The 13,548-nt window shown below is 34.3% G+C and overlaps 1 protein-coding gene across 1 annotated transcript in view; it reads right to left on the minus strand.

Moving 5' to 3' along the window:
* Window positions 1-5,321: 5,321 nt before the first annotated feature.
* Window positions 5,322-13,548, minus strand: part of LOC119614473 (mediator of RNA polymerase II transcription subunit 13-like) — a gene marked incomplete at its 5' end in the record, with an annotated part of 32,249 nt that continues 24,022 nt past the window's right edge. Inside the window, 11 exon segments of the mRNA XM_037970596.1 lie at window positions 5,322-5,677; window positions 5,680-5,752; window positions 6,756-6,865; window positions 6,960-7,082; window positions 7,085-7,109; window positions 7,180-7,473; window positions 7,475-7,726; window positions 7,729-7,794; window positions 7,796-8,127; window positions 8,130-8,279; window positions 8,282-11,991. Coding sequence (XP_037826524.1) covers window positions 5,370-5,677; window positions 5,680-5,752; window positions 6,756-6,865; window positions 6,960-7,082; window positions 7,085-7,109; window positions 7,180-7,473; window positions 7,475-7,726; window positions 7,729-7,794; window positions 7,796-8,127; window positions 8,130-8,279; window positions 8,282-11,991 — 5,443 coding nt within the window.

Below are 13,548 nucleotides of genomic sequence, written 5' to 3' on the forward strand. Positions count from 1 at the left end.
AGAAAAACAAATAACATTTACATGATTTATTTTATTTTTTTTTTTTTAATTTTTTTATTTTGTAATTGATACAATAATAATAATGAATAATAATAATTATATTTCTTTAAATGTGCTGTGGTATTTTTTAATGTATAAATGAAGACTATGTATGTTTAAGTATTACTATGAATATGAGAAGAGAAAGAGAGAGTGTGTGTGTGTGTGTATGTGATATTTGTTACCACAAAATATGTATGTATGTATAGTATGTACAAAATTTCAATAATATAATTACTAGGTTTATTATATTACTTTGTTTTTTTTTATTAATTTTTTTTTTTAAGAATTTGGATGTTTGTGTTTTAATTTTTATTATTATTTATTTATATGTATAATAATTAAATACTTAAACATAAGATTTTAAAAATAAAAACAAATTATTTGTTTTATTATGATTTAAATTTTAATACATTAATTTTAATTAATTACTTAATATTTTGTTTTCTTTTACTTTTTTGCTAGCTGGCTTATAATAATAGTTAAACGACAAAGTTTATTTTTTTGTTTTTTGTACATTTCGATTTTTTTTTTTAATTTATTACTTTTAAAAATATAAATTGTATATTAAATATACTAGGCTTGGCTTATATAGAATTAAAAAAAATAATAATAATAAATGATAATGATGTTTAATAAAATAAAAAATTTGCTAAAAATTAGTTTAAATAAAAATAAAATTATTTTTGTTAAAAAAAAAAGAAAATAAAACTATTGTTAGATATTTATAATTAAAATAATTTAGTTAAAAAAAAATAATAAATGAGAAGAGTAGTTTTAGTGTTAATAGTTTAAAATGAATGTTTTTTGTTTTTAGTTTATAAAATTAAAAATTTGTTTTGTTGGTTTTTTAAGTATTTTCTTTTAAATATGTATATAAAAAACTTATAGCTAAATTTATTTTTTTTTATTTATTTTTTAATAATATATGTATATTTATATATTATATATATAAAAAACAAGAATGGTAGAATAGTGTTTTTAATTTAATTTTAGGCTGTTGTTTGTTGTATTTTTTAATTGTTGTTTTTAGTTTATGTTGTTTCTTTATAGCGAACTTGTTTTTTTTTGAAATTTTCTGTTTTAAATAAGTTTTTACTTCTTCTGCTGTTTAAACTTAAAATTATTTATTTATAATAATTTGTTTATTAGTTAAAAATGTTAACAATTTATTGTTAGCATTTTATAATATAAATTTATTTATAATTAATGTTTGTTTATTATTTATATATTTATAATTGTTTTTTTTTTTTTTTGTTTGTTTTAGTAACAATTTGCTTAATTTTTTCCATCGTTTTTATTTATAGTTTACAAATTGTTGTTTTTAACATTTTTTAAACTTATATAAAATTGTATTTCTTTTACTTAATTGTACTAAATTTAAGTTTATTTAATTTTTAATTTTTAATTTCTTTTTTTATGTTTTTTTTGTAGATAATTGCATTTTTTATTCAAAAAATTCTTCTTTTTACATATATGTATTTTCTGTTTACTTAATTTCCATTTTGAAACTTTAGTTTTTCATATCAAATATATTAAATTTTAATTTTTTGTTTTTATTACTTAATTTGTTTTATATTATAGTGGACATAAGTTATATAATTTTGTTGCCTTTTTATTTAAGTTTAAATTAGGGATTCTTTTTTTTGTTTTGTTCTTGTTTTCTGTTCAATTTTTTTAAGGTTTTTTTTATTAAATTAGTATATTTACAAATTTTCTATTAAATACAAAGATTTAAAACTAATATAACAAAAAAAGGAAGTGTTTACTTAATAAGCAAAAGTTTATGTTTAATCCTCTTATTAAAGCTAAAAATTTGAATTTGAAGATGTTATTTTATTGATTAAGGCTTTATTTAGTTTACTAGAGGCTTTCATGTGTGTCTTAATAATATGCTGCTTTTCGTTTTGTTTTCGATTCAACATTACGTCACTGAAATGAAAACTTCCAAAAACGTTGCTGAATGCACACAAACGTCTTGTTCTTTTCCTTACGTTTTAGGTTTTTGTTCGAATATCTTTCTTCAATTGTTGCGTTACTTAATGCGATCGTAGGCTTCTTACAATTCCGTTGTTTTTTTTCTTGAAATACTTTTTTCGACTGACGGATAATGATAAGTGTTTATGTGTTTCGAGTGCAAATGAATCGAATGATCATAAGAACAAATTTTACGTTCGAAATTGTTAAATAAAGGAAAAATCCAACAACACCCTTAAAATGTTTTCAAATGTGTGTACTGAAGACTGCCAAATTTTAACCAGTTAACAGATTTTTTTTTTTTTTTCGAACATTACGAATTTTCTACATATTTTAACGAATTTGAAACAAACTCGAGTCAAACGATTCAAATAATACATTTTGTATTCTCTTAGCACATAAACAAATTGTTTACGAGCTCGATTTGAATATAGTCGCTTGCACATTCTCATAATTATATTCAAAAACCAAAAACGAGTTGAGTGAAATGCAGGTGGATCACTCATTGTGGGTGATTAGCAAACAGTTTCATCTCATACAGGACAGTCTTCTAATATGTAACAGTTTGCTATTTATTTCAAGGCAAGTCGTTCATTTCCCAGAAAATAATCAAAATACAGTTTTATAGCCTTTATCATCGTGTGAAGGGACCCTCTATTCTGCATTTCGATTACATTCCGCATTCAGTTACGCTACGTTCGTAAATAGGTATTCCAACAAAAAACGGAATCGTAAGAAAAGAGGAAACAATTCCATTTTATTTTAATACTTTACGATTGCATGTATTCTGCATTAAGATCGTATCTACGTTTTAGTAAGTTGTTATTTCAGTGACGGATCTTCGAATCGAAATGCCGAATACCAAAGTTGCGAAACGGAGAAAATTTCAATTCGAATTGAAATACAGAATAGTGGTGAATATATATATGTTTTCATTCCGTTTGTAATGTCTACAATTTAATTTTGGGACCCTATAAATCGCTTATTTACTACAAAACTGACAAAATTCCCAAAAATATATTGCTTCGTAAAAAACCGACTTTGAATGTTTTATGATATTTTTGTGAAAGCTGGAAAGAATTATCGTGATCGAATTGAATCTGTTCAAAAAAATCCCGAATGTTTTAATTAATGTCAATCTTGCAGTAAAGTGAACGATAAATAATCTGAATCCTAATAGCTAACGATAACGTTATAAAAAACCTAGGTACGATCGTAACGCAGAATACACACATTCATAAAGCATTGAAACGAAATGGAATTGCTTCTTCTTTTTTCTTACGATTCAGTTTTTTGCTGGAATACCCTTTTTCGATCTTTGCGTAACTGAATGCGTAAACGTAATCGAAATGCTGAATAGGGGTGAATAGAATAGAAAGGAATCGAATTATGAAATTGATTGAAACTTTCTTGTTTGAGATTCACCCCTATTCAGTATTTCGATTACGTTTCCGCATTCAGTTACGCTACGATCGAAAATTTGCTATTCAAACAAAAAACGGAATCGTAAGAAAAAGATGAAGCCATTTTATTTCAATCGTAACTACGTTTTTGTAATTTGTTATTTTAGTTACAGAGCCTCGAATCGAAATGTAAAATATCAAAGAAAATTTCGATTCGAATTGAAATGCCGAATAGGGGTGATTATGCTCGAAATAGGGGCGAAATTTGTTTTGTCACGAAAGCTCATTCGATCACAAATATCATAATTTGTTCCAAAATATCGATCGCCATTAAATGACGTAACTTATACCCTGGTATTTCCAAGTACAGAGCATTAACGCGTTTGTTTTGAGGGAAATTTTTTGTTTAGAACAAACTTTTCGGTTTATAATAAACTTTCTATAGAATTTTTTTGGGACAGACTTTTCTATATAAAATTTTCATTCATTCATTTTCCAAAAGTTTGGGACAAATTTTTCTATAGGAAATTTAGTCTAAAAAAATTTGTTTGAGACAAACTTTTCTCAAAAAAATGTTCTTTGGAACAAACTTTTCTATGGACAATTTGCTATGAGACAAACTTTTCCATAGAAAATATTGTTTAGGACAAACTTCTCTATAGTAAAATTTAGTTTGGAACAAATTTTTCTAGAGAAAATTCTCCTTGGGAAAACTTTAGTATTGAAAATTTTGTTTTTTTTTAATTCATTAGCAAATGTGTGAAATTTAAAACTTTGTTAAAAAAATATTCTTAAACTCACCTAAAATAACGCCAAATTTCAAGACCATCATATAATCATCATCATAATATTAGTAAAATAACGAATTTGTATGTTGTTTAAGATTGACATCTTCTTAGAGGATTCTTTTTTATATAAATTAACATAAACACTTAATTTTGTTATATAAAAATTAATTCTAATTTTAAATCTTGGTATTTTATATAGAAAAATACTTAAACCCTCTTTTAAAATATCTTATTGTGTTAAATTTGCTTATTATTTTAATCCTTTGTGTGTGTGTGTATGGTTTATCATTAAATATATTTTCATTTACATTATTTTTTTAAGTTTTAGAATTTCTATACAAAATATATATAATTTACAAATTTTTAACAAACAACATAAATATTTTAAATAAATATAAAAAGAAAAGATAAATTATTTAGAAAAATTAAGAAAACATCAATAAAAAAAATTATAAAAATTAGCAAATGTTTAAAAGATTTGTTTAAAATATGTCACGTCATCAACTCATGCATCTACAACTTGGGCAAATGTTCAAAAATGTTTTAAGAGGAACAGAAAGAGTGGGAGGAGGAGGATTAGTTGTACAATGTAATTTGTCTGACTGAAAAAGCCCTCGCTTGGAAGTCCGAAAAAATAACGGAAGCATAGAATTTAGTTTCTTTAAATGTATTTGTTTTGGGTGTCTTTGTGTGTTGTGTGTGTTTATAATATTTTTTTTTAATTAATATAAAATTTTCATACAAACAAATAAAAAATTTAATTATTATGTAGGGGAGTAGGAAGAGAGGAGCAAGCAGTATAGAATGAAATTTAGCACTTTTTTTAAAATGAAACAATTATTACAGTTTTCTGAATATCACAGAAATGAAAATTTAAAAAAAAAATGTGTAAAAATATTAGAAAATATAATATAATTTAAGAAAAATAAATCTTGAAAAACAAGAACATGCTCTTAATATAATACACATGATGTGTGTGTGTGTGTTTTTGTTGTTGTGTAAAACAATAATAAACCGTAGAAAATTTAATAAATTAAATCATAATAATAGAACGAATAAAAACAAATATTTAAATACAAATCGTAATATTTTTATATAGATTTTCTTTTCACTATTTCTTTCTTCTTTCCGTTACTTTGTGTTTTTGTTTTTCTTTCTATTTTTAAGTAATTGCAGCTGTCAAGTAATAGAGATCCATTAGGGTCTGTACATTAATGGGTAGACATGATAAACGATCATGGGTATTCGAGTCTAATGCCAACCACGATAGTGCGTTATAACCCTCAAGTACATAACGTAAAACATCGGCAGTCAGCGTAGAGTCTAAAGGATGATCAGTTGCCGACGAATGGGCATTTGTTGAGTTGAGTATGTCATCGGGCGTTTGTATATTCGGTACATGTATGTGCAGTGCCGTTTTCAAGAATACCGGACACACATCTTCCAAATGTGGACAGGCTGACCAAAACATGCAGGCATACGGCCGGTGGGTGCAGTTGAGACCATATAGCCAACTGCTAAAGGTTGTTGATTTATTTGACCGACCTGTGTTGATAAAAAAAACAAAAATTTGAAAAAAAAAGATTATTTAACTCAAGCTTTAAAATGATATTCAGATCTCAGATTTTCTGGTTATATTTAAATCATGTATATTCTATAGTCCATACTATAGACAAGATTATGTACATATAGTTTGGACTATAATCCAGCTTATAGTCTAATCTTGAGTCTACTTGAGTCCAGGCCTATCGTCTGGATTATAGTGTAATCTAAAGGCTATTCTATAGTCTAATCTATAGTATAGTCAATAGTCCAGTCTATATTTTACACTATAGTCTAGCCCGGATTATAATCTAGCCTATAGACTTATCCATAGTCTTATCTATGGTCTAAACTGAACTTTATTATATCCTATAATCTGGACTATAGTCTAGTCTATAGTCTGGACTATAGTCTAGTCTATAGTCTGGACTATAGTCTAGTCTATAGTCTGGACTATAGTCTGGAATATAGTCTAGTCTATAGTCCGGAATATAGTCTAGTCTATAGTCTGGACTATGGTCTAGTCTATAGTCTGGACTATAGTCTAGTCTATAGTCTGGACTATAGTCTAGTCTATAGTCAGGACTATAGTCTAGTCTATAGTCTGGACTAAAGTTTAGTCTATAGTCTGGACTATAGTCTAGTCTATAGCCTGGACTATAGTCTAGTCTATAGTCTGGACTATAGTCTAGTCTATAGTCTGGACTATAGTCTAGTCTATAGTCTGGACTATAGTCTAGTCTATAGTCTGGACTATAGTCTAGTCTATAGTCTGGACTATAGTCTAGTCTATAGTCTGGACTATGGTCTAGTCTATAGTCTGAACTATAGACTAGTCTATAGTCTGGACTATAGACTAGTCTATAGTCTGGACTATAGACTAGACTATAGTCCAGACTATAGACTAGTATATAGTCTGGACTAGACTTGTTTATAGTCTGGACTATAGTCTAGTTTATAGTCTGACTTATAGTCTAGTCTGTTGTAGATTTTAAAACCAACTTACCTCTTCAATATCCTGATGTTGTGCAGAATTGAAATTATTGCCACCAACACTTTGCCAACTTCGATTGTCCTCTATGCGATCGGGACTATTGTGATTAGACATGCCACGACCTAAAAACGAAATCAAAATACAAAAAACAATATAAAATGTTTCTAGAATTCCACAAAACAAGAAACAAAACAAAATTCAAAACAACACACTCACCTGTACCACCACCATTATCCCATTGACCTAATAAATCATCCATTAGATCGGCATCTTTGAAAACATCATTTTCATCTTCATCGTTACCGAAATTAATAAAATCTTCATCAAGATCAACTTGAGTTCATTTTGGAATTGACGTGTAAATGACTAAAAGATGAAAACAAACAAAAAGAAATAAATATTTTGAAAATTTAAAGCCATTACCCGCAACACCTACCAAACATACAGCACTTGTGGGAAATACTAAGATATGAGTACAAGTAACATCCTGCGGAGTTGATAATGGATTCTGTATGGATATCTGTGAGAAACGTTCATCAGGTGTAAATTGATCGGGCATAACACGCAATTTTGCATCTGGTTCTAAGGTGACCAAACAAGCGCTCAGTATAGTGGGAGGATACATCAGTTGACATTGTTTACACATATCCTTAAGTTGTTTGGTGGCCTTTTGCAAGTTTGATTTTCCCAACAAATATGACCAGGACTTGAGTTCATTGTGACCAATGCGGGCCGATACGACCAACTACCAGACGCCATGTTTGTGTCGTCTGTGAAATTAGACCTAATATATAGTCCATGAGTTTCTTGAGACCAATACGTCTGGCAGGGGCACGACGACGTCTTGTACGATTCGGTACATCAATGTTGATGCATCTTTTCTCCAACATTTCACCGCGATCATCTGTGACGGTGGCCAGTAGCCAAGATTGATCTTCACTCAGGCAGTAGTTGCAATACATGACAGAGTATTTTTGATCGTTGGGATTCCGCGCATACCTCCTAAAGCAGCTCGTGAAAAATCTGTTTTATCGTTTTTCTCATGCATGGGGGGCGAGTATATAGGGTGGTGTGTACATTTTATATGGTCTCCTATTCTTTTCGTCTTTGGTCTTTAGGAAGGCTTCTACATTGGCAGCGGTACCAAAGCCGGTAAGACTTTTAACCGCCTGCGCATGTACCATGTGTCGTTTACACTGTGAGAATATGTTCAAAGCCAAACATTTGATTTCATCGGAAAATCGTTTGCGATTACGTGAACGTCCTAACTCCAGTAATTGACTCTAACGAAATTATCTGTATATTATATGAGATCTTACCGATTCTGGTATGGATTTCAAAAGTTCCGAATACATTCGTAGCAGGGCAATGCATGCCATTCTTCCAATTCGGGCGAATCAGAACCATAAGTAAAGGGTTCAACTACATAAAGTACTATAGCCGTGGGATTGACTTCTTCTAAACATTCCGCCACACCCAGAGGATCTCCCAGTATGAGAGGAGGCTTAACGTCTGGTTTTTCTGTTGAGGGTTTGTTTCATTTAGATTTCCTTGAGCGTCGGTGCCCGAATGGCTAGAGTGTTGGGAATGGTCTCCGCCACTATGATCCATACTGGTGGAATGATCTGAAGCTGCCATGTTACCACGTTGCTCGCTATTGTCCTGGCCGGGGTTAGAGCCACCACCACCGCCATTGCCGGATAATGATGATGTTGAAGATGCTGCAGCATTACTTCCTGCTGACGAGTTGCGCGTATTATTATCTAGAGGATTGAGAAGAGTCTTATCATTTGGTACCCGATTAAGGTAAGGAGCCAGCTGATGTTGGAAGGCATATGCATAAAGTCGTAATTGTTCTGCCAGTGCGGTGTCGTCTATGGATCGCAACCAGTTGTCGATGGTCGTTGTGAATGGCTTTTCCGTCGGCGGTCTTTGTTGCACAGTTAACAAGCCATTCCAGCCACAAATGGGCGTGTGTTTACCCAGTTTGCACATCTCATATGTGCTACTTAATTCCTTGAAATAGGTTTTGGTTTTACTCAAGACATAATCGCTGTCTGGCGCCATTACCAAATAGACCACATCTCTGGCATATGAGTAGGGTTCGAGCAGAAATTTATCCCAATAGTGAATCGCTAATGGAGCTACCGAAATCCAGTCTTTGTCGTGACCCACTATAACCGAAGGTATAGGCTGAGGTTCACATTGTCCGGAAGCTCGTCCAGCGAGTCGATGAAATTGCCGCCATGTCAAGGGCCCACTGACAATGTATGTGGCATCTTTGGCGCCGGCAGCATTGCGAGATTTTGAATGGAATGCATTTTGTAGCATGGGTTGCACGGACTTCATGGTCGAGACTATATCTTTGTTGCTGCGCGAAAAACCCACCGATATATAAGGCCATTTGTGAACATTTATGCGCCCCGTTAAAGCCAAAGCCAACTGGGTGTTTCCTGTTTGCTTGCGGTGAGTGGAGAAGGGCACGATTTGTTGTTCCATAATATCCATGCGTGAGCTATCGAATGCCAAACGGGCTTGTTCCAAAGCCAAGGCAATAATATCATTGGCATCGATGTACTCCAGCACATTGGCAATGGCTGCTACCGATTGGGGTTTCTGTGACTTTTTCGCCAACCTTCGCCGGTGACGTTGTAATGAACGATGTATAGCACTGCTAGACGTTTGTATAATTGAACACTGTTCGAGCAGTAAATCAAATATGGAATACGCCACCTGTTCCACTGACTTGTCTATAACTCCATTGTTATTGTTGTTATTATTAATGGCCTTCGATGTGAGCGTAGTTATTAAGGTCAACAAGGAATGTTTTTTGTGGCGACCGGGATCTTCGGCAATGCCAGTTATTTCCATCTCATCTTCGTAGAATAGACCCGCTTTACAGGCCAAACGTCGATTGATGACAGCACTGAAACCACAGGTGCACTCCACAGCATCATCGTCCACATAACCGGTGATATATTGTTGTGCATTATTGGCTGGCGTTGTGGTAGAGGGTGTCGTGGAAGAACTGGAGCCTGCTCCAGCCAACGAGGCGGGGGAGTCGAGGGAATTCGCAATGCCGCCTCCACCTAAACCTCCTCCCAATCCCACCGAACCAAAGGCACTTAGGGCACGTAATGCATTCGACGACGTTGCCAAAGATGATGATGATGTGGGATTGAAGGTAGTTCCCGGCAGCGGTACGTATACCCCCGAATCAGAGCCACGTATATTACCGAAATGTTGATTATCTGCATTGCAAACACACACTGTACTGCTGTCAAAGTTGTGGTCACGGAAAACATTCAATGCCGTATCGTACAGTAAAATATTAACAATTACCGAACTCACTTCGGGCAGTTCGTGCGTTATGGAGTTACTATTGCTGTTACTGTTACTGCTGCCAGCTCCGGCATAATAGCCCAGGCTGGAGGATTCGCGATTGCCACCCGGCACACTGTGTGGCCCCCCAATGGTCTGCATTTGATTGTTAACACTTTGCGGTGTTTGTGGTGGTTCTTGTGAATGATACGGTCTATTGAGATATGCTGGAGTCGAAGAAGCAGTGGATAAGGCAGGACTGGAGACGGCAACTTCGTATGGCGGTGGCGGATGTATTGGTGTTTGTCTTTGTTGTTGCTGCTGATGCAACATGGGGCTCGTGTGGGGAAACGGCACATGTGTAGCTGGCGATATAGGTGACATGCCAGGACGCTGCATCAGTTGTTGCATAGTTGGTGGGGTATTGGTGAGAGCAGCCTGCGGACAATTGAGTTGATTCAACAATAAGCTACCACCACCTCCTCCTCCACTATTAAGGGGAGTAGGTACCGTATTGTGCATAGGTGACGAAGACATAGGACCCAATGGTGTACGTGGCTGCTGTTGTTGTAAGGGTGTTCGAGGAGCCGCTGACAACAGTTCATGCAATTGCTGATGTTGTTGCTGCTGCTGTTGTTGCTGATGATGCTGTAACTGTTGCTGCTGCAATTGATGTTGCTGTTGTTGTTGTTGCTGCTGCTGCTGCTGTTGGTGGGTATTTCTGGGCTGTTGCCACGAAGGTTTATATAGACAATTGGGCGGTATAACCAAAGGTGGCATGGTTAGACTGGGCAAATTTGTTAGTGGCGCATATTTCGAAGAACCCACAAATTTCGCCTGTTGCGGTGGTCGAAAAACATATGACCAATCTTCTATAGGCTCCTCAACCGGACTGCCCAGTTCAATGGAATACTCCTGCTTAATCTTTAACATACCACTTATACCCAAACAGGTATCTAGTGTCTGGCCCATTATAGTCGACGAAGTAATGACACTTAGATCCGTCATTTGTATGTCCATTTGACAAGGGCTGGAATTCGGATGATGCTGTTCGTGAGATGGAGGTGTAGGAAACATTTTCGTCAAATCCTCAGCCTGTATGGTATTTGCACCACCAACAATACCTCCACCACCTAAGCCCGATGACAGACTACCGCCACTATTGTTCAAAGACGATACAACCGCTGCGGAAGTATTGGTGTTATTACAATTTTGTAGAGCCGCCATAACGGCGGCATTGGTTGCTGCACTACTATTTCCCTGAACACCAGCGGTGCTCACTAATGCGGTATTTGTTGTTCGTTTCAATTCATCAATGGTGTTGGTGGTAATGGCACAACCATTTGATGGATTGTTTGAATCTGGCGGCGTGTGTATTTGTACACTGCCGCATTCATCGTTGGAGGATGTCTCGAACAATTGTTCTAAATCATTGGGGGAAGGATTTAAGCCCTCTACGGTAAAGAGATTGCCACCTATGCCACTCTTCGAGTCTTTACACGGCGACGTAGATGAAGTACCCATGCCAGACATCATTTCGGTTTTTATATCAAGTTCTTCAAAGAAATTTCCCGATGCAGAGGCACTAACACCTCCTCCCATCATACCACTGCCACCAATACCAGCACTCATCGAACTGTCATTATTTTTGCAATCAATTTGATTGTTTCCCAATGACGACGAATTGCCACCAGCTGCTATTCCCACCAAACCTGTACCCATATTGACGTTTGGATCAAGATTTCCCGAATTACAGGCCATTGCTGCCGTAGGATCTATAGATAGCAGTTGCGGTCCGTAAACTGAACGAGGCGAAGGCATTCGAGGTTTTGTGTGCGTATGACCTTCATAGAGCTTTTTTGTGCACATTACTCGGCATTGTTTTGAGATTTCGTTGGGTTTAAAACGTTTAACAGGATGATTGGCCCTAAAAGAAGTTAAATTTTCAATTAATTAAAAAAAAAAACAAGTGCCCATGTGTTCTTAAGAAACGAATTCGGATTATTTTTCGGATAATAGATATTTCCTGTATATGGAATCTTTTTGAATTATGCACCCATCGTGTTAAAATTTGGATAATAGATCAGTTCTAGTTCAATTCTAGTTTAGTTTTAGTTCAGTTCTAGTATCTAGTTCTAGTTCAGTTCTATTCAGTTCTAGTTCAGTTCTAGTTCAGTTCTAGTTCAGTTCTAGTTCAGTTCTAGTTCAGTTCTAGTTCAGTTCTAGTTCAGTTCTAGTTCAGTTCTAGTTCAGTTCTAGTTCAGTTCTAGTTCAGTTCTAGTTCAGTTCTAGTTCAGTTCTAGTTCAGTTCTAGTTCAGTTCTAGTTCAGTTCTAGTTCAGTTCTAGTTCAGTTCTAGTTCAGTTCTAGTTCAGTTCTAGTTCAGTTCTAGTTCAGTTCTAGTTCAGTTCTAGTTCAGTTCTAGTTCAGTTCTAGTTCAGTTCTAGTTCAGTTCTAGTTCAGTTCTAGTTCAGTTCTAGTTCAGTTCTAGTTCAGTTCTAGTTCAGTTCTAGTTCAGTTCTAGTTCATTTCTAGTTCAGTTCTAGTTCAGTTCTAGTTCAGTTCTAGTTCAGTTCTAGTTCAGTTCTAGTTCAGTTCTAGTTCAGTTCTAGTTCAGTTCTAGTTCAGTTCTAGTTCAGTTCTAGTTCAGTTCTAGTTCAGTTCTAGTTCAGTTCTAGTTCAGTTCTAGTTCAGTTCTAGTTCAGTTCTAGTTCAGTTCTAGTTCAGTTCTAGTTCAGTTCTAGTTCAGTTCTAGTTCAGTTCTAGTTCAGTTCTAGTTCAGTTCTAGTTCAGTTCTAGTTCAGTTCTAGTTCAGTTCTAGTTCAGTTCTAGTTCAGTTCTAGTTCAGTTCTAGTTCTAGTTCAGTTCTAGTTCAGTTCTAGTTCAGTTCTAGTTCAGTTCTAGTTCAGTTCTAGTTCAGTTCTAGTTCAGTTCTAGTTCAGTTCTAGTTCAGTTCTAGTTCAGTTCTAGTTCAGTTCTAGTTCAGTTCTAGTTCAGTTCTAGTTCAGTTCTAGTTCAGTTCTAGTTCAGTTCTAGTTCAGTTCTAGTTCAGTTCTAGTTCATTCTAGTTCGTCTAGTTCAGTTCTAGTTCAGTTCTAGTTCAGTTCTAGTTCAGATTTCTAGTCAGTTCTAGTTCAGTTCTAGTTCACAGTTCTAGTTCAGTTCTAGTTCAGTTCTAGTTCAGTTCTAGTCGTCTAGTTCATTCTAGTTCAGTTCTAGTTCAGTTCTAGTTCAGTCTAGTTCAGTTCTAGTTCAGTTCTAGTCAGTTCTAGTTCAGTTCTAGTTCTTCTAGTTCAGTTCTAGTTCAGTTCTAGTTCAGTTCTAGTTCAGTTCTAGTTCAGTTCTAGTTCAGTTCTAGTTCAGTTCTAGTTCAGTTCTAGTTCAGTTCTAGTTCAAGTTCTAGTTCAGTTCTAGTTCAGTTCTAGTTCAGTTCTAGTTCAGTTCTAGTTCAGTTCTAGTTCAGTTCTAGTTCAGTTCTAGTTCAG

The sequence above is a fragment of the Lucilia sericata genome, unplaced genomic scaffold (assembly GCF_015586225.1).
Source record: "Lucilia sericata isolate MDLA Ls3-8-SP2 unplaced genomic scaffold, ASM1558622v1 Contig002936F_arrow, whole genome shotgun sequence".
Taxonomy (NCBI): Eukaryota; Metazoa; Arthropoda; class Insecta; order Diptera; family Calliphoridae; genus Lucilia; species Lucilia sericata.